General features: G+C 37.6%; 1 protein-coding gene across 3 annotated transcripts in view; it reads right to left on the bottom strand.

The window, feature by feature from the left end:
• The window catches only part of COL5A2 (collagen type V alpha 2 chain), a 173328-nt gene that overhangs the window by 84848 nt on the left and 66220 nt on the right, over positions 1-22260 (bottom strand). For all 3 annotated transcript variants that reach the window (XM_026668017.2, XM_087949585.1, XM_087949586.1), the window contains exons 2-4: positions 10724-10951; positions 3259-3272; positions 362-394 (exon numbers count right to left, since the gene is read on the bottom strand). In XM_026668017.2, the coding sequence (XP_026523802.2) occupies positions 362-394; positions 3259-3272; positions 10724-10951 (275 nt within the window). The remainder of the gene's footprint in view (positions 1-361; positions 395-3258; positions 3273-10723; positions 10952-22260) is intronic.

Raw genomic sequence — 22260 nt, 5'->3', positions numbered from 1 at the left:
ACTCACTTAACAACTGTCTCATTTAGCAACAGAAAATTTGGGCTCAATTGTGGTCATAAGTCAAGGACTACTTGCAGAGGGGGGATACAAGAGAAATTCTGTTTGCATGGCATATAACCATCCCTGGAATCTGTTCCACACAAGCTGGCAAACAAAATGCTATTCTACTATATTCTAATATCTATAAGGGAGTACAGATATTTTTTTCCTAAAGAGCCCAGAACTATACAGTAAAAAAATACCATAAGTGCTTCCAAAGTATAGTTTTTTAAAGATTACATTCTATAAAATACTTGTCATAAAGAGTAATATAATACGCACCCGAATACACACACATACACCCCCACACACACCAACTTACCACTGGTACTACTCCAGGTTCTCCTTTTTGACCCTATAAGGTAAAAAAAGACAACATCTATCTGAGGAAAATAGTATTTAAAAAAAACATTGAGAAATAGTTTTCCCACTTTTTCACATTTCACAATGAAGCATAAATTTACATGATTGTGGAAAGTATTCCCTGATTGCTAGAAAATTGTTCAGCATAAAAGGCACATGCTAGGCCCTCTTAGCCGTGAGATGTAATTTCCTAATTTAAGATCCAAGATTTTAGGGCAGACAGAGCTGGCTTGAGAAATGAGATAGACGTATTCCAGTGTTCTGCTTTCTGTCTCCCCCTGCCTTAAAACAGAATCCAACAATCCGCTTAGAGAGGAAAGTGCACACCCTAAGACAGGAGTAGGGAAACTTGGCTCTTCTATCACTTATGGACTTCAACTCCCAGAATTCCTGAGTGAGCCATAAAAGGTTCCCCATCAGTTCAGTTGTGGGGGAAATCAATTTTTGACTTGAATGGGACTGTTTAATATAGAAATGTAGGGCATATTAAACAGTCCCATTAAGTCAAAAATGGGAAGTGGTCACCAGCCACTTTGATCGGCCAGTAGAAGCGGCCTCGCGGTGAGGGGAGTGTGTGTGTGTGCTCGCCCCAAGGCCGCTTCTACTGGCCGATCAAAGTGGCTGGTGACTGCCCTTGGGGAGCTTCCATCGCCCAAAATACACTGCCTAATGACGAGGGGACATGGGTAGCCACGCCTCGCCCCGAAGAGGCTGGGGACTCCGCCTTCAGGGAGCTTTTGTCGGCTGATAGAAGCGGCCTCGCAGAGAGGGGAGTGTGCATGTGTGCTCGCCCCGAGGCCACTTCTACCGGCCAATCGAAGTGGCTGGTGACTGCCCTTGGGGAGCTTCCATCGCCCCAAAAACACTGCCTAATGGTGAGGGGACACGGGCAGCCATGCCTCACCCCGAAGCGGCTGGGGAATCTGCCTTTGGGGAGCTTTCATAGAAACGGCCTCGTGGCGAGGTACGTGCACATGGGCCGCTCTAGGTGGGGGAGGGAATTAAGTCACCCCTGAAAAGACAGCCTAGCTGTTTTTTGGGGGGTCAAAAAAAAATAAGGCTTGGGCTTATTTTGTGAGAAACATGGTACTTACTTACTTATTTATTTACTTACTTACTTACTTACTTACTTACTTACTTACTGGTATTTCTTCAATAAATAAATAAAGTGAATTGGCATTTCATTCTCCAGGTAGCAGAAAGATACGTCAAGTTTCTTCCCACTCAGATCAGCTGAGTGATGCGCTAAAGAATCATATATGCATTCTTTATCCCATATGCCTCAAGCTGCAATTACACTCCACAGAAATCCACATCTGTCATTTCATTCATTTTTCCTTACATTCTTCCCATATCTAAGCATATCTTGTTATTTATTTCAAGTCAGAAAGTCTGGAAACTTTAGAAAGAATGGTGGAAAAAAAACACTACAGGCTGATCCAACTTTGATGTAATGTCCTTAAAACAAGTCAAAATGAGGCTCAGTAGTGTGTGTGGCCTCCACGTGCCTGTATGACCTCCCTACAAGGATCTCCTCCCACACCTGGACTAAAGCATCCCCCAACTCCTGGACAGTCTATGGTGCAACGTGGCATTGGTGGATGGAGCGAGTCATGATGTCCCAGATGTGCTCAATTGGATTCAGGTCTGGGGAATGGGCGGGCCAGTCCATAGCATCAATGCCTTCATCTTGCAGAAACTGCTGACACACTCCAGTCACATGAGGTCTAATATTGTCGTGCATTAGGAGGAACCCAGGGCCAATCTCACCAGCATATGGTCTCACAAGGGGTCCGAGGATCTCATCTCGGTACCTAATGGCAGTCAGGCTACCTCTGGCAAGCACATGGAGGGCTGTGCAGCCCCCTAAAGAAATGCCACCCCATACCATTACTGACCCACTGCCAAACCAGTCATGCTGGAGGATGTTGCAGGCAGAAAAACATTCTCCACGGCATCTCCAGACCCTGTCACGTCTGTCACATGTGCTCAGTGTGAACCTGCTTTCATCTGTGAAGAGCACAGGGCACCAGTGGCGAATTTGCCAATCTTGGTGTTCTCTGGCAAATGCCAAACGTCCTGCACGGTGTTGGGCTGTAAGCACAACCCCAACCTGTGGACGTCAGGCCCTCATACCACCCTCATGGAGTCTGTTTCTGACCGTTTGAGCAGCCACATCCACATTTGTGGCCCGCTGGAGGTCATTTTGCAGAGCTCTGGCAGTGCTCCTCCTGTCCCTCCTTGCACAAAGGCGGAGGTAGCGGTCCTGATGCTGGGTTGTTGCCCTCCTACGGCCTCCTCCACATCTCCTGATGGACTGGCCTGTCTCCTGGTAGCACCTCCATGCTCTGGACACTACACTGACAGACACAGCAAACCTTCTTGCCACAGCTCGCATTGATGTGCCATCCTGGATGAGCTGCACTACCTGAGCCGCTTGTGTGGGTTGTAGACTCCGTCTCATGCTACTACTAGAGTGAAAGCACCGCCAGCATTCAAAAGTGACCAAACCATCAGCCAGAAAGCATGGGAACTGAGAAGTGGTCTATAGTCACCACCTGCAGAACCACTCCTTTGTTGGGGATGTCTTGCTAACTGCCTCTGCTTTCCACCTGTTGTCTATTCCATTTGCACAACAGCATGTGAAATTGATTGTCAATCAGTGTTGCTGCCTAAGTGGACAGTTTGATTTCACAGAAGTGTGATTGACTTGGAGTTACATTGTGTTGTTTAAGTGTTCCCTTTATTTTTTTGAGCAGTGTGTGTGTATGTATGTATATATACACACACACACACACAGAGAGAGAGAGAGAGAGAGAGAGAGAGAGAGATCTAAATAACAATAATTAAGCTTACCTTTAGTCCTCTACCTAGAAAAAGGGAAGCAAAATGAAATAATTAATTAACACAGTTAATTTCCAAGCACTGGTGATCATGTCTGTAGAGCCATATCTCATGAGCTAAGCATATTTAACTTTTGAAAGCTAGTGACTATATATTGTCAAGATCATCCTACCTATCCTCTCCCATCCTCTCCCAATAGATGGGATCCCATCTATTGTGTTTTGGACTGGCTAGTGAGATTGCTCACCATAGATGACGATTTAAGCCAGCAGTTATGCTGCCATGACCTGTTCTGGAAAGGGTAGACACACCAACAGTCTTTTGAGGGCACTGCAGCAAATCCACCTCATCCAGGAATAATATTTTAAATAATTATCTCAATTTCCCCCCTTTTAACCTATCTTACCAAGTTTAAGCCATTTTGGAAGTCCATGGTGAAAGAACAAAACACAATGTGTTTGTGTTATTAAATTCGGTGTGTGTGTGTGTGTGTGTGTGTGTGTGTGTGTGTGTGTGTGTGTTAAACAAACAAAGAATAGAGGATTTTAATTTTTTAAAAGGCAACAATAGATCTATTTCAGAAGCATAAGAACAGAAAATATTACTCTGAACAAAGAGAGAGAGAGGGACAGTGAACGAGAGAAAAGATGTAACTAGAGAACTAACCACTGAAAAGAAACAATACATCCTGGTGTGGCTACTCTGTCCTTTCACTGCCAACTTCACTTAACTAATTCTCTGGGCAGAGGGACTTTGGGCAAACTCCAAATCATATGCCAATCCAGTCCTTCTTGCTTCTCTGAAGACTCTCAACCGAGACTCCTGAGGAGGAAAGAAAAATCCTTGCTCTCCTGACTCCCATCCTTATCCCAAAACCTTGTAATAGGACAGTGGCTAAAGTTACAGAATACTTAGAATAGCCAGATGTCCAATGGGCCACTCATATTAGAGTCATCGGTTAGCTTCTAGGCCTCCAGATCTATTACGCCGTCACAGGGTATATGCAGATTGTTTCAATGTTAATTGCTGTTGGAGTGCAAATACACAAATATGGAATACAAAACATTTTGCTCATTTTATGTTCCTAAGATCAGCTTTTTACCAGTATTAGTTAATCCTCTAGAAAAGAGATGCTAACCCCCTCTGGCTATGTATGACTGGTTGACTGCAAGGCACTGACATGAATGGAAAAAACAGGCATTCAAGAGCCGCGGTGGCACAGTGGTTAGAATGCAGTACTGCAGGCTACTTCTGCTAACTGCCGACTGCCAGCAATTTGGCAGTTCAAATTTCACCAGGCTCAAGGTTGACTCAGCCTTCCATCCTTCCAAAGTCAATAAAATGAGGATGCAGATTGTTTGGGAGCAATAGGCTGACTCTAAATTGCTTAGAGAGGGCTGTAAAGCACTGTGAAATGATAAATAAGTCTAAATGCTATTGCTATTCTTAGGTGGCAGTAGTTTTGGGAAGAGATTTGGCATCAAAGTCATAACACTGAATGAAACAATGACAGGCAGGAAAAAACCCTGTAAAAAGTTGAGCTTCACTCCATCAATATCCAGAAAATTTGTTGCCTATCCCTACCGAGCAACATAACTGGGAATAAATTTAACTAATTGGGTGTTATTTCAGATGGCACGGAAGTTCACTTGATTCAGATTTTAATGCAAATTAACTAAATCCATACTTTACACACTAAAACTTACTTAAATACTGTTATTTATATGATTTTTTTTTAAAAAAAGTTGAAAATGTAAGTTTTAAAAAATGCATTCAGAAATGCATATCAGGGAAAAGTCTGTTGAAATCTGCACACTTGGGAAAAATCATACCAAACAGCAATGTATTAAGGAAAAACACAGACAGAAAAATCAATACTGTAACACATGCATCAAAAGCACATACATTTTAATGCAGGCTCATTAAAAGTGCATTAATGTACTTGTGCTGAAGTGGAATAAAAAATGTAAGGTCGGAAAAAACTTAAACTGTGCGTACTGTATCTATTTACAATGCACTAGGCTTTTAAGATTACATTTAACCCCAATATTTTGTATTTATGTTTTTTATTTCACATAGTAGAAAATCTTCTAGGTAACATGAACCATTAAATAAAATCTCCTTTTTTTTCTTTGAGCACTTACCTTTTGTTTTAAGGAGAATGCTAAAATTAAACCTACATACACAGGCAGACAGGCAAGCGAACAGACAGACATATGTTGGGAGGACACATGTATCCTCTCTTAAGACATTTTTGAGATTCCAATTGGCAGGATTGTAAGAGCTATAGTTTCACCACATCTGTAGGACATCAGGTTAGGGACAGCTGACATGAATTAATATATTTAAGAGCTCTTATGCAGCCTGCAGCTTCCAAACATATTTCTCCGTATTTGTATTACTGAATAAATATTCAGCCTTTGACCTTAAAAACACCTAAAGACTCTCCAGACATGTACCATCTGTTTATTAAAGCAACCATATCTGGTTTTACTGCTTAACTGGCATAGAGCAACCAGCACAGCACTCTTAATTTATAATCAGTATCATCACTGACAAATCATTTTCAGAAAGCATAATGCACGGGGGTGTATACAAATGTATACAAATGTTCCACTGTATCTAGACATAAGCCCTTCTGGCCTTGATGGAATTTACTTCAAAGCAAAGATGGATAGGAAAGGACTGTGGGTTTGCATGTGTGCTGTTGCTGGCTTCCAGTTTGAAAGAATGTCACGAAGTTCCTCCAACTATAGGTTCCTTTTTTTCCAATTAGGGGTCATTCCAGTTTCTGTTCCTCTAGGCAGACAAATAATGAATCACTCCTGCTGTCATTTAAAGAGATTTTGTTTTCATTTTTCAGGGAACTATATGGTATGAATTTTGGAAGAAAATACTTAGTGTGTAATAATACTACATTTCCTTCTTAATCATGGAAACATTTAAATAGGTTAATATTTTTTATAAAAAAAATACTAAAGCTTCTACGCCATTAAATTCCCATTGGTTCTGAACAACTGACAAAATGCCAGAACATAGGGTTAAAAACATAAACTACTGTCATCCATCTATGCACAGTGACATTGCCAACTGTGACGGTAGGTTAAACATGCCTAAATGTGTCCTGAAGAGCTGAGTCTTTATGGTCCTCTGTATGCCAGTATAGAGGAGGGAGACTGCATAATGAAGTAAAAGTCATTCCTTAAAAGGCCATTTCAGAGAAGGCTTGTCCCAGAATCTCTGTAAACAGCATATTCTCAAAGAAGGGAATTGGATCATTGTAGCTCTCCAGTTCAGCTTGATCTGTCTGTCTGTCTATCAGATTTTTTTTTTATGTCACTTTTATGTCTTTATAAGTAACTCAGGGTAGCAAATATACCCAATCTTCCTCCTTATTCCCTCACAACCCTGTGAGATAGATTGGGCTGAGATAGAGTGACTAGGCCCAAAGTCATTCAGGTGAGTTCTTATTCTTAAGACAGGACTAGAACTCACAGTCTCCTGGATTCTAGGCCAGCACCTTCACCACTGCACCGGCCTGGCTCTCAGTTATTACCTCGCTATTATCCTACTGACAGAACTGCAAATAGCAGGTACAAATGGGTTGCTCAGTTCTTTCCTTTTTGTCTCTTAAACTATTGATTACCAATAGATCATCTAGGTGGCTTCTTCACCAGAATCTTTTAGAATCTTTTGTGATTCTCCATGGGTAGCATGAAACTCGACTCTTATAGGCTGTACTACAATGTCACAGTAAGCCCAAACTGTAGTGAATCCTTGATTATTACGTGATGATGTGCTTTGCTTGATCAATCCTGCTTCACTTTTTCATCCAGCAAGCTTAGCTAACAAGTCATTGCTGCTCCATCTCTTGTTTATTTACTCTAATATCTGAGCCAGAAACTCTGGCTTGTCTCCTGGCAGGTTCCATGCTGCTCCTGGCAGGTTCCCATTCGAGCTGCCAAAGCAACAGGTTTGTATAATAAGCTGGTTATTGTCAGGCAGTGCTTCTCTATGATCCAAATCCTTCTATAGAGCAGAGTTTAACAGGAATTAAGTTCCACACAATAAATGTATTCCTAATTTCAATTAAAAGTTTCGTCCCTGCACTTCTAGACTACATTTTTGTTTTGAGTTAATGATAAATGTGGGATCTGTGATTGAATAATCTCTAAAGTGTTTTTGTCTTGTTTCTTAATCATCAGGTTCTATTTTATTATTTGAGGGGAATGTCTATTTTTGTGGCAAGATAATGCTGCTTTTGTTATAAAAGAAAATCAAAGGAAACACAGTAATGTCATAATTTGGCAATTGCATCTGAATGGCTTTAAAAAGGGACAACAAAATGGACTATTACTATTCTAAGGTGGGTGGGGGGAGAACTAGCTTGACACTAACTGAAAACAGCTCCAATTATCCAAAGAAAATATTATATGCCCAAGTAGCAATTTGATGCAATAACAACTGGCACCAAAATATGACTTACACAACATTAAGGTCATAGTCTAGAACAGGTGTGTCTAACCTGCTTGTGGCCCTGGACAGCTAGTAATGAAGCCCCACAAGATTTATAAAACATTGAAGAAAGTTTTGTTATTTATAAAAATTAATAACTCCCTTTCTACAATACTATAATCCCTTAATTCAGGATAAAGTCGGGGCGACTGGATAGAGTTGAGGCATTTACTGGCCAGATGCCTTTCCTGACACCACATGGAGTTCATAGCAGATTTTTTTTTCTTTATGCTCTAGGAGAGAAACATCTGCCGCTACCTAGGATTGAGTTCTCAATCATCTGAGTGGGAGGTGAGGCGCTTTACCAGCAGGTACCATGCTTCTCTTTTATTTAGATACATTAATTATATTATATACTTTATATGTGACCCAAGACAATTCCACTTCACTCATTGTAGCCAAGGCAAGTCCAAAGGTGGGACACCTGTGTTCTAAAACCAAATTGTCATTTTGAACTGTTTTTAAGTCTCAGATGGCAGCGTTCAGGTCTAAAGCTACTTACAATGTTAAGATTAACTGGAGACATGAGTCCAAAGAGGCAGAATATTAAGTAGAAGCTCTACTATTTCACAATTATATCAGGAAAAGGTTTATTTAGACATCCTAGCAATTTTACATTTACAGCTTGAAAGATAATGCATGTTGCAGACCTTCCCAGTTCTTTAGCACTGTATCTATCTACAAAGTTCTGCTTCCAACTAATTTCAAATAAGATCAGCATGGATTAGTCATGCATTATTTCATGGGATATTTTGCTTAGGAATTTCTCAGCAGACCCATTCATTGATTTTGATAACTATGTGCATGGTAGAAGAATACGAATTCATAGATTTAAGTCTGACTCACAATATAGCTTATATTTTTAAAGCACAATATTTTTAAAATTGGTATTACACGGATATATCAAACTTGGACTGAAGAATTAGAATATCTGATAAAAGCAAGCTTTTAACACCCACCCAATATCAAATTTGATATAAAAATTGATTCATCAAAACCATATTTTAAGTTGACTGGGCTTCCCCACCCCACCCCCACACCCTCAAAAAATTACTGTATTCAAAAGGATGAGTATTAGATTTTCCCTACTACATTTTTCCTGGAAATGTAAAAGTTCATTGGCCTATCTAATTTGTTCTTCTGAACTACTGGTAATCATCTGAAATAATATTTCCACATTTGTAAGTATATTCATGGGGAAATCTCTAAATGTTAAAGATGTTAATGTGATGTAGAATCGTATTCCAAAACTCTGGAATCTTAACATCTATGAAGAATTCTGGTTAATCTGGGCATGGTGGATGGAAAAAATATATTGAGACAGTGGAAAAGTGATATTATTCAAGACAATAAAAATTCTCTTTGAGAAATGTGTAACTTGTCCATCTTAGAAAAGGCAGCGTTTTTAACTAATCAACGAATGAAGTAACACATTCCTCTTTGGTATAGATTTTGTTATATAATTTTATAATTTTAGTAATGTGTAAAAGTATTTTTGTAAACTAGTGACATTTGTATGTTTTACATATTAAATGTTTAGCCTTAAAATTTGTTAAGGTCTGTTAGGGTCTTTAAATGTTAGCAGGGTCTTTTTGCCTATATTTTGGTTTCAATTTGTTTAATTTTTTTCCTTATTGTTTTTTTGTATTGCATGGTTCTTTTTTATTCTGATATTTTGTTTTGTTTGTGCAATCTTTAAAAAAAGTTATTTTAAAGAAAAAAGAAAAGAAATGAGTCCTTCTATACATCTATTTTAAAAAATATTCTGTTGAATTTATTGATCCATTCTGTGTTCCCAAAATTGTCAACATCTCTTCAAGGACTTGGGAATGGGGATGAAACAGACACAGTACGAGGGATTGTCACTGAAGTATTGCTTTCTCTACAATCGCCACCACCATTTTCATACATAATACGTATTAAGAGAATAGCAGAGCTGGAAGGAATCTTTGAGGTCTTCCAGTCCAACCCCTTGCTCAGACAGGAAACACTATATCATTTCAGACAAATGGCTCTCCAGTCTCTCCAAAAATTTCCCCACAAGTTGTGGGGAGCACCCACAACTTCTGAAGGCAATCCGTTTCACTGATTAATTATTCTCACTGTCAGGAAATATCTCCTTAGTTCTAGGTTGCTTCTCTCCTTGATTAACTTCCATCCATTGTTTTTTATCCTGCCTATATTGTCCCATAGATATGCCTGGAGAATTCAGTCTACTTCTATATGCATATCCATTCCTCTCAAACTTTGGTATCAGTGAAAACACAGTCATTGCTGAGTTTTTTAAATATCTTGCAAGTTCTGGAACAGTTTTCAGTTGAAAAATGTACTAAAATTATTGAATATTGGAAAGTTTCATTCAGTCTATACTTCGAACAAAACTAATCTGATTTTGGTATTCCTTTCTAAGCTGTGCTCTTCTCACAATCAAGTCTTTGGCTTTAAAAGAATTGTTTGTGTGTTTGGAGGAGGTATAGATGAAATGCTTATCAGGGGGAGAAAATGTGGGGGGGGAATCTATGTTTTAGGAGAAAAGGTATATAAATTAGACTTGCACGTGTTAAAAATAATCAAACCAAAATGAATTAACAACTGTATACATGTAACACTCACTAGAAAGGTAAAACCATCCATTTTAAACAAAAAAGTGGGGGGTGGGGGAGAGAGAATGCTTTAAATAAATAAAAAATAGAATGAGTAAGATCACTTTCTAAATTAATTCATTTACAATGAACCTTTCACAATTAATGTTTTGTACATTCTGCTATATAACCTTTTGGTTTTTTAGCTTCTTGGTTTTTTCCTTTCATTATCACTGATCACAGTATATTGTAGTGCACACCTGATCTTCTCGTGTCGTGCTTTACTTAGACATTACTATCAAACGGTCACTGAAAGTATGGATTTAAAAAAAAAAAACTGATCTATTGAAAGTTATTTTGTATTTTTAAAAAAACTTTACCGATAGAACCTTCAAATCCAGTCCGGCCTGTGTTTGGGCATGTAGCACAACACTCTCCAGGGGGGACCCGTGGGTTTTCACATTCTAGTACTTCGAGACACTGAATAGCATCACACAGAATGGCTCCATTGTCACACACACAAATCTCGCAATCCGAAGGTTTCCAGATGTCCCTATTCAGATACACCTGGTTATTCTGAGTGCAGGCAATTTCTTCTTCTTCTAAGTCTGGAAGAGAGAAAGGAGAGAGAACAACATTAGTAGCATCTGATTTCTGCTGTGAAGAAGAAGAAAAATGCTTCCAACACAAGAACAGGAAAATATTCCTGACTCAGAAGACTTATTGAAGTTGTCATGAGCATAGCTATCCAAAGCATTTCACTGGGCAGAATTGCAGTCTAGAACCATGTGATTATGACGCTATTGCCGGCATAGATAGCAAGACCAATCAGCCTGAGAGCCTTGAGAGCTACCCATTTATCTTTTTCATATACTAAAAAAAAAAATAGTAAAAATGAGATGTGCTAAGGAAGCCTTCCCAAAACAACATGCATCAGACTCTGGTTATATATACAGAATTACATTAACATTTGTGCAAAAAAAAATTTCTAGCATAGTGAAATCTTTTGACAATCCAGATATTGAGAAGATCCCACTAAACTGAATCAAAAAGATAAAAGGGCTGTCATTTATATTCTTGACTTTCTGAAGTAGAGAATGGAGAACACAGGAACCTTAGCTCAACTATTCCAGCAAGAATCAGCTTTGTATGTTTAAATATATTGGTGACAGTCAAGCAAATAGAGCAGTGCAATGAACATTATCCATGCCCCATGGCACCATAATTCAACAGCATTGGAACAAAGGCTGAATTCTTGTGCTAGAGCTCAGGGACCGGGTTCAAACAACCCATTAACTCATATGGTTGATTGATTCAGTTTGGCTTAATTTATTAGGACATTAGAACACAAGAATAGCCCTGCTCATTCTGGCCAAAGCCTATCATAGTTCAGCATTTTATTTCTCACATTGGCCAAACTCAATGCCTTGAGATGCTCACAAGCAGGAAGGAGAGCAACAACCCTCTTTCACCCTTATAGCTGATACTGTATTAAAAGAGACGCTGGCCCAAATTTAAAGTAACTGATTTACAAGAACAATAGGTTCTGATAGTCTTGACCTCCATGAATTTATCTCAATTTCTTTTGAAGTCAACTAAGTTTACTGCCATAGCCGTGAATTGTGGTAATGGATTTTACCAGTTAATTGGCCATAAACCAACCCAGTGAAATTTGCAAATCATAGCTGGACTTGCAGTATGAATCTAAGCAATGAGTCATTTATTCAACAAATTATGTTGCACGATTAGTAAAACCTCTCAATCCAGCACTAGACTACCTTTGTACTCCTTTGAAAGCACTGCCCATGCCTGAAACTAACATCTTTTTACACTTATTTAATTTGCCCATGCATGCAATTATAGGTTTTTTTTTTAAAAAAATTAAAACAACTAGAAGATGATGATGAAGAGGAGAAAAAGTAAAAAGGAGCATCAGAAGAATAAACATCAAAGTTTTCAGAGTTCTCATAGCATCTTAAAACAGTATCAGATTTGAAAGTTACCTAACCCTGTAGCTCCCTTTACTTTCTGAATAAAAGTTGCATAACCTGTAATCCTTTTGATTTATTCACTCAATAAGTATGTAGCCCAAAGACACTCAGAGAGCTTTCACAGCTAAGCGAGGATTTCTCTCCCCAGTCCTAATCCTGCTCATTAATAATTCACATCCCAAAATGGCTTGGTTAGCCTCATATCTGAGTGTACTGAGATGAAATTGTTGTGGGCAGTTTAACCGGTTTTCTGGTTTTAATGTTTGGTTTTAATATTTATGCCCACTTCAATCTTTTTCTATTGCAGATAAAAGTTGTTCTATTTTTGGGGGGGTTGTGAGTTGCCTGGATTGTGGGATGGGCAGCTGTTAAAATATTTCAAATAAAATAAATTAAATATCTTTGACAACAATAATCATTTTTTAAAAAAATTAGATTTTTTTTAAATCCAGCCTTTATTATTTTTATAAATAACTGAAAGTGACAAGCATACTCTTTTCCCACAACAATGACCCTATGGGGTAAGTTGAGCTGCAAATGATTGCTCAAGGTCACTCAGCCGGTTTTCATGCCTAAGGCAGAACTAGAACTCAGGTCTCCTGATTTCACACCTGGTATCTTAATCACTACACCAAACTGGCTCTATTCCAGAAAGAAATTCATCGCTTCCCAAGGCATCCAAACAATAAATGAACAGCCAATTCTCTCGTATAAGGTCTACCAATCTCTAATGATTAGTCGATTTCTGTATTCCAAATATAAATCCAATGCAGTATATGAGGGAAACCAGCAGAAAATGTTTATTTCTGAAAAAATAATAACATGAAAAATAGTGGTAGCAAAGAAGAAAAAAAATAGCAAAGCTGGTCTCCATCATTCAAAAATATATTAAAAGAGTATATACAAAGGCAAAAATAACACATGCATTCAATAAATGAAGAAAGCTGAATATCAATTAGCGTGACCTTATTGTTTTTCTTTCCGGTGGCTGATACAAGTTCAACTAGAAAATTATTCCTGCTTCCTTTTTTTGCTGATTTCCTAGGATAGAGATCCTTTCATTATTTAGAGGCGGGGAAAGTACTAATAAACAACCACAAGGGGGCAGAAGAAGCCAGCTAAAACTAATCGAAACTATGTTTGCACCAAAAGCAAAAACCAGGCCAGAAGCTAACTTGTTTGACTTACTTGGAATCATCTTGGACTATGATTTTCAGCCAAAGGAAGTTTTCTCTGCAAATGTAATAACCACATTGCAGAGATGCTGAGGAAAATAAGTAGCCTCAGAGGTGGTATTCAGCAGGTTCTGACCAGTTCTGGAGAACCGGTAGCGGAAATTTTGAGTAGTTCAGAGAACCGGTAAATACCACCTCTGACTGGAGATTTTACAGCATCCTTCCCCTGCCATGCCCACCAAGCCATGCCCACAGAACTGGTAGTAAAAAATTTTGAATCCCACCACTGAGTAGCTTGCCTGCACTTTTTAATGAGAGATAAAAACAGAATTGTATGTTTGCAAAGCAGCGAATGAAACTGACATTTGGAAGTTCATATTCAGTTTCTTAGAAGAACCCATTGGCTTTTTACTAATACTAATACAGCCTGGCAAAGCAGGTACCGAAATTGCCAGATAATTGAGGGATGGAAGAAAATTAGTGTAAAAAAATGGTATATAGCCCATGTTATCAAACTGCCTCTTTCTTCAAAATGAAGCTAAAAAAATTGTACCGCATAAGCTTTCAGCCTGAAGACACTGAAGTACCAAATACATCCAAGAGTCAAAAGAACAGACTCAGTTGGCAACATAAAGTCCCTTTCCCACTGCCCCAGCAGGCCTTCACAAACCTCTTTAGGACTAAATGTCCTACAGAATAGGATTGGGAATCAAACGAGAGTGCAGGGCTGAAGAATATCTATTTATATCACGTTGCTGCAGTACATTTGAGTCCAGTCTAGGGAGGATTAGCAGTTGTTAAAATTATTAAAGAAAAAAAATGCCTGTGAAATGTAAAATTTGGTCCTGCATTTGGGCCTCAAAAGCATCTAGTAGATCTGTGTACAATTTTAAAATGTAGAATTGTGGAGATCTATTTTGTTTTATCAGAAGCTGAAATCCATCAGTTTTTTATTTATTTATTATTACATTTGTTTGCTGCCCGTCCCACATCGATATGACTCTGGGGCAGCTTACAATGTTAAACCAATCAGCGCCAGAAGCAAAGCATGGGTCAGTCAGGCAAATATCTACTACCAGTTTTTGACCACATATTTTTGACTGGCATTAGAATGGAGACCCTTTCATTGAAAAGGGACTTTTTACTTCTCTGAAAAGTTATTTTAGACATTCCCTTCGCCTCCAATATTTTCATTTTAGTGTCGCCACTGTTGTCACACAGCTGACAATTAGAAATCCTTGTCATGTTTCTGGAAATGACTCAGTTTCCAGAGGCCTCCCAACTTAGTACAACAGCTATATTACTGCCAATAGTTGGAGCCCTGACTTACGAAGACTCCCTATGAGGTAAAATCTTATTCCAAAAGTCTTCTGCCATCGATCAAGCATGCTAGTATCCTTCAAACTTCTAAGAAACACAGCAGCTTTGTATAAGCCCACAATTTTGGGAACAAGCAGTGCCTAATTTAAACAGCTAAACAAGATGTGCTACTAGATACTTTCATTAGAAACCACAGCATTTTTCCTAATAGTTAGCAACAGACAGGGATACTATTTTCAACAGTATATAGAAATACAAAGTTGTTCCCAGCAACATCTAAACATCTAAACATAAAGGCAGATGTTAGACATACAGGAAAGGCAGATGTTAGACATACAGGGACATACTGACAAAATTAACACACATAGACTCAATACAGATAATAACTGCACTGGGAGGATGGGAGACATTATAATCATAAGGAGGAAAATAAAGATTATGGTAAATCCTGTTTCCTTGTGGATTTTGTTCCCAATAACTATTGCCCCTCCCTTTCATTATATCTAAGATTGGGATTTTTATATGTATGTATGTTTTAATTCTAAAAACATGGCCCTAATCCTTAATAGTGTATTTAGTGTCAGACCCACAAAGTAGACCATATCAGGAAAACAACTCCACAGAAAGGTTAAAACTACTTTTGTTGATATTGGCTTTAACAGTACATTCATGAAAATCTAGTTATGCTGCATCCTTTATAGTTAACTGAATTCAGGAAGTGCCTGTCTGAGAGGAATGTTATCTTCTTGCTTCGGACTCTAAAATGTTGCAGACCCTTTTATTGGTTAATGGTTTGTGCATATTCTTGACCAGGTCATCTTCTTTATATTCTATATTTAGTTTCACATCTCTCTTGACTTAAGAGGTGGAGGCTAGACACGTGGAATATTCTGGGATTATACACTGAAAGGATGAAATCCCAAAATGCTACTTTTCTTGCATCAAACTATCTCAGTGAAATTGATTTTGGAAAGCTAGTTCAAGGCTAAGGATTAGGATGACCTTTCATGTTCCTGCCACAGGAGGATAAACTATCCCAGCAAAATAAATAAAATATAGGTAATCCTTCACTTGAGACCACAATGGAGCCCAAAATGTATGTTGTTAAGTTAGATATAATGTTAAGGGAGTTCTGCTCCACTTTAATCAAGATCACATGAAGTATTAATACCACTTTATAATCCCTTGGTAAGGCCACACTTGGAATACTGCATCTAGTTTTGGTCATCACGATGTAAAAAAGATGTTGAGACTCTAGAGACAGTGCAGAGAAGAAGAACAGTTGCAGGAACTGATTATGTCTATTTTAATGAAAAGAAGGACTGGGGATGACATGATAGCAGTGTTCCAATATTTCAGGGGCTGCCACAAAGAAGAGGGAGTCAAGCTATTCTCCAAAGCACCTGAGGGCAGGTCAAGAAGCAATGGGTGGAAACTAATCAAGGAGAGAATCAACCTAAGGAGAGATTTCCTGACAGTTAGAACAATCAATCAGTAGAACAATTTGTCTCCAGAAGTTGTGGGTGCTCCATCACTGGAGTTTTTAAGAAGAGATAGGACAACCATTTGTCTGAAGTGGTGTAGGGTTTCCTGCCTAAGCAGGGGGTTGGACTAGAAGACCTCCAACACTGCCAACTCTGTTGTTCTATTCTATTCTATTCTATTCTATGACTTTTCTTGCCACAGTTGTTAAGTGAATCACTGCAGTTATTACATAAGTAAACACACTTGTTAAGTGAACCTGGCTTCCCCGTTGACTTTGCTTGTCAGAAGGTCACAAAAGCTGTTCACATGACCCCAAGATGCTGTAACCATCAGAAATATAAATCAGTTGCCAAGCATCCAATTTTGATCACACGACCACAGGATGTTGCAACGGTCATAAGTATGAAAAATGGTGATAAGTCACTTTTTTCAGAGCCATTGTAACTTTGAACAGTCATGAAATGAACTGTAAGTCAAGGACTGCTTGTATCCAACCATATCCCAATATGTATAACTGCCAACACATCCGTTTCAGATATAGGTAAAATCTTTATTCAATGTGCCCATTTATTTATGAATCGTCTTCATTCCCAAGCATACATCTTGTCTTCTAAGCCCTATAATAGGTAGATCCAACAGAACAAAGCACCAGTAAAGGAGATTAAAGCAGCTTGCCAATGTGGGAACGGTGTTTTGCTATATATCTTGTGTATCTTATAATCATTCACTTCTCTCAAAGATTAATACATTCTAATGTTACAATAACATTATGAAATAAACTGTTTCCTTTTTCAGATGTCTGGAAGGGAGGGAGGAAGATTTGTGGGTGAGTAAATAAATAGAAAAAAAAAAGAATAGTGATTATACAAGGAAGGGAGGGAGGGGGAGGGAAGGAGAGAAAGGGAGGAAGGAAGGGAGGGAGGAAGATTAATTGGTTTTAGGCATAATGCAGTAACATTGTGAAAATAAAATTCTCTACTCAAAAGGCCTGTTCTGGAAAAGGTTTAAAAGTAAAATGTTTTCTTGAGAAATATTGACATTGATTTTCTGTAGACATTGAGCCAAACTCTGGATTTCACCTTGTCTGTTGGGCACTTCCACATCTGTTCTTTTGTTTTAGCCCCAGAATGAGCTGTGATATCCCCAATCAAGGATGGGTGAGGTAGGCCCCATTTTCAAGTTGCAAAGCAGTTATTCTGACATAGCTCCTATATTGGTGCCATCAGCACAAAGTACTGACCTAAGGAGATAATTGCACTGCTTTTGCTGTTCCTGGAAAGTTTTGCAGATAACTGGCTGCCTGCATAGCAAAATTATTCATCTGTTGCAATACTGGGTCTATGGGAAATTTAAAGAATGGCCAGCAAGAAAAGCTGCAAGGAGTCCAAAGGGTGGCAGAATCCTTCTGTTTCTGGTTCCTATTCAGCTTTGCCCGCATCCCAGTTATCTAGTTTAGCTTTCAAGTTGACAAAAAACAGACCTTTGACATTCCAGAGTGAAGTATTGACGATAAAAATGAATCAAGATAACAAGTTATGAAAAATATTACTCAGTGTAACTACTGTAGTTAACTAAATAAACACAGAAGGTTAGACCAATGCTCAATATTGAATAACATCCATTTGTGATAAAAGATTTGCAGTTAGCATTCAGTCACTGCAAAGGAAGTATTATTCTCCTAAAGGTTATTTACTAGAATCAATCTTCAATTCAAATACACAAGTACCATTTGAAGGTTTGTTGTGGGTTTTTTTTAACCATGGTTTCTTTAAGATCATATTGAAATCTTGTAAAGGACTATTTTCTTATCAGTGTTTGAAGTCTTCATTTTTCAAGATTTTTTTTAATCTGTTAATGAAATTTTACCCTTGAAATGCATTGGATTTACAGCTCTCTAACCTTCCAGTTTTAGGAAACCCCAAAATATCTGGAAGACAATAGATTATGTTTCTATGAAGTATCAAACTTGCTTGATAGTCATATACCAAAATTTTATGTCAGACATCAAACACATAATAAACTAAAATATTAAACAGCCAACTGCCTTTAAAATCATACTGAAGAAAACTATCCTAGGAAATTCTGATTATTTCTTGAAGCATAGTTGGCAAAAGTGAGTTTTTAAAGTTATATTCTATGAGGATAGCTTCTTTGTACTATTGCAGAGCCAATGTTAATATTGTTAAATGCTCTTTTAATATTGTGGAAAGTGGTCGGCTTGGACTCTATTCATTTCAGTCTTCATCTCTTTCCCAATGTTCTAATAATAAAATTTAATTTAATGATAAATTTGCCAATTTTTCTCAGAAATACACACCATAAACTGTTGAAAAATGATCAACAATACTCGATGAACTCCACCCAAAAATAACTTACAGAATTTTTGTAGGCAACTTTCGTTCAGCCTTATGACAAACCTAAATTGGTGCAAGAAAGATTGCTGCATAGTGAACAATTACAGCAAAATGCACATAGAGGAGAATCTTTTTAAAAGTGCAGTAAATTAGTATAAGCTCCAGGAAGTAAAGACAAAGATGTTACAACAATACAAGTGTCCCTCTTTTACTTATGAAATGCTAGATTGTATATTTCCAATATAAATACTGAAAACAAATGCACTTTTGTAAAAAGTGCTATGGATGAGAATAACACCTCAACCAGGAGTGTCCAACCATGAAAATTTTAAGACTTGTGACCAACTCCCAGAATTCTCCAGGCAGCATTTTCCACCCTAACTCTAAACCTAACTCATACTGGCTCAGGGATTCTGGATGTTAACGTTCACAAGTCTTATATATATAAAATTTGGGATATCTCATATAAAATGATGGAATAAAAAGTTTAGTCATGGATGATTAATAACTGATAAACATATAAGCATATGTTAGTTTGACAATGTGAAATTTATATAAACTGTGAGTAATGACTATGAAAGGATTGCACAAAAGATTCATAACCAACTGACACACTGCATGTATATAAAATGGAAGATGGTTTTATGTTTTTAAGTATTGTTTGTATATGTTTGTCTTAAAAATAAAAACTTTAAATAAATATTATTAAATATTATTAATATTTATTAAATATTAAACTTGCAACATCACGTTGTCGTCACGTTCTCATTATGTGACAGATCATGACTTTTTTCCCCTTCGCTAAGTCAGGGGTGGGCATGGCCAGAGTGAGATGCATCTGGCCAGCGGGCCAAGAGTTTGACACCCCTGACCTACCATTTGCATCATATATACAGCTCAGAGCAATTAATCCAAAATGTTAAAACAATTAATCTCTCTGATGTTTCATGGAGATGTGATATCCTTTTCACTAAGCACCAAAGAGATCATTGTCAGTGATGGTTGATAAATGTGATATTGCTGGTAAGTGCACTGCAGATCATACCATTTTCTTTGCTCTACTATAGCACCACAGTTGCCAGAGGAAGTGTTTTCTCTCTGGTATTTTGCCACCCTTTTTGCCATTTTAATGGGTTGGAAGTGGGTAATTTTAATTAATCTGATATTTTCCAATGGAATGGGCGGAAGACAGATGGATAGAATCTTGGATGATCACAAATAGATTGGCAAGGTTTAGTTCTGTTTTGGAAATCAGAACAAATTCCTGCACCCGGTATCATTCAGTTCAGTTTGTAAAACCATCTGATTTTGGCTTAGCCTAGAATTTAAGTATAATTCAAGAAAATCAAATGTTCAATTTCTCTTGCATTGTAATAGATGCTAGAATTTATAATGCTTTCTGGTCAGTTACAAATCTTTCACTGACTTGCCAAGGCAATATTTCCTAAGAGAACTTACTAAGATAAAAATGCTGAAGCTAATAAAATCAAGGACATGAGTTCTTTAAAATAAACGAAAGAATTGCATCAACTTGCCCCAGTGTCATTTTATAACTGCAGGCTTCTCAAACGATTTTCAGTACATCTATACAGGTTTATTATTCCTTTTCTTCTAGGATTATGATTTCTGGGACACAGAAATAAAAGATTTCTTCAGGCTATAATGCCAATTTTATTTTCATATGGCTATGAATTTTTCCAATGCATAAATCTCTACATGAAACAGCTTTATCTTAGTTTGGAATGGCTATGCACTTAATAATTTGGCAGGAATTATCCACTCCCAATCCATTTTACATTCATCTATCATCAATTAATATTCCACAGAAAGCATTTTTCTATATTAATGAGGCCCAGATTGTTGGGGGCAATATACTGACTCTGTAAAACTGCTTAGAGGGGGCCATACAGCACTGTGAAGCAGTTTAAAAGTCTAAATGCTATTGCTATTGGTATGAATGGCTAGATGAAAAAGTAAACACGTTTACATACTAAGGATAAGTGGACCAAGGTAAATTCCTTGCTTTTGGGAGATTTCCTTTTTTAAAAAATGTATAATTCTGTAGAAACATTTCCTAGGTCGATCCAATGCCAAATAGGAATTGCACTTATTTTCTAAACTTTGAGAGGTGACTGATGTGGCACAACTAATCCCAAAATTCTGTGTAAGTACCCTTTAAAGAGCTCAATCCTGCTATAAATACATCCACTATAATTTTTCCCCTAGGGAAGAATTACCACAAGCATAATTTTGATCTTCTAGAGTTTATCTCACCATATATCCATCAGTAGCAAGAATTTCCAAGCTGGATCTGTGAGTAGAATTTGTTTAATTCCCTACTACCATTTTAATGGGTGTATTAAAAAAAAGAATTTTAGCAGCTTGCTTTGTATACTTTTTAAATGAAGCTCTATAGGTAACATTTAACATATAGAGCTAATATAACTGAGATCCCATGACTGAAGGCAATACTTGATCTCTCAGATTCAAAGCTAAATCAGGCAGTAGGATGAGATGGAAATTCTAACTACAGCAAAGTACTTCCAACATGGGAACTTCAGTTCAGACAGATTGTGAGAAACAGTTTGTGCCACCATAGATGTGTAAAATGATCTCCAGATGAAATTTTATGAAATTAGATGCATTTCATACAGAGTAAAAGCCTACAGAGAACTCTGTCAACCATATGGTTAACTTAACTAATTGGGATTTTTGCTAACAATTGGTAGATCAGTTATGATAGATAATGCAGCTGCCTGCTATAGCTTTTCTTATATCCTGGCCCTAAAATGAAGCTTTTCTTTTGAGACCACAACCCAAATATTACCTGTAATATAAGAAACAGGTCAAGGGGAATAAGCCATTAGAAGTTATCTATTCTGCTTTTGGAGGAAAAGAAATGGATGGATTATTCAAGTCTAAACCCAAGTTTATTATATTTCTATCCATTAGCAGTATAATATTTAAACTTTTCCAATTTTCTTTCCAAGATATTCCATCATGACATTTCCCCCCAAAAGTGCTTCTTTAGAACCAAATTAGTAAGGGAAAACATTCAGGGTGTTTCTTCTGAACTATCCCAGCATTCATAAACTGAAGGATAATGTATAAATGGGTCGATTCAAACAATTCAATTTAATGTAAATACATAAGACAGACTTCTTGAGACTGAATTACTTGAGAAAGCACTTTGGGGAATGCTAGCAGAATTCTTGGTCCAATTTTCCATATGCACAAGCTTTGGTGCAAGGTAGAGTATGGCCTTTGCATACTTTCTCAGTCAAGAATTACTGAACATTATAAAAATTAAAGCATTTGCCATATGTGAGAGGAACAAAAAAATAACATCATGATCTTGATTGTGCAGTAAAGATACAACAAGCCGATGGAAAACAGATTTCTTGGGTGGTTATTTTATAGGTAAAGCTGTGTCAGCTTTTCTGAAGTAAGCATCCTCTTTTTGGTGCTCTCAAAACTGGCAGAAATTATTCTTACTAGCAAGTTCTCACACAGGGAATGATATGCTTGGAAAAGCCTGAGTAAACATTATTCTGGACAACAGAAAAGGTATGTGTGCAAGTATATGCTTGCG

Source organism: Notechis scutatus, chromosome 1 (assembly GCF_049901735.1).
Source record: "Notechis scutatus isolate UNSWTSFEM ecotype Mainland chromosome 1, rNotScu1.2, whole genome shotgun sequence".
Lineage (NCBI taxonomy): Eukaryota > Metazoa > Chordata > Lepidosauria > Squamata > Elapidae > Notechis > Notechis scutatus.
Note: the sequence above shows the minus strand (reverse complement) of the source record. Positions and strands in the feature narration are given on the sequence as shown.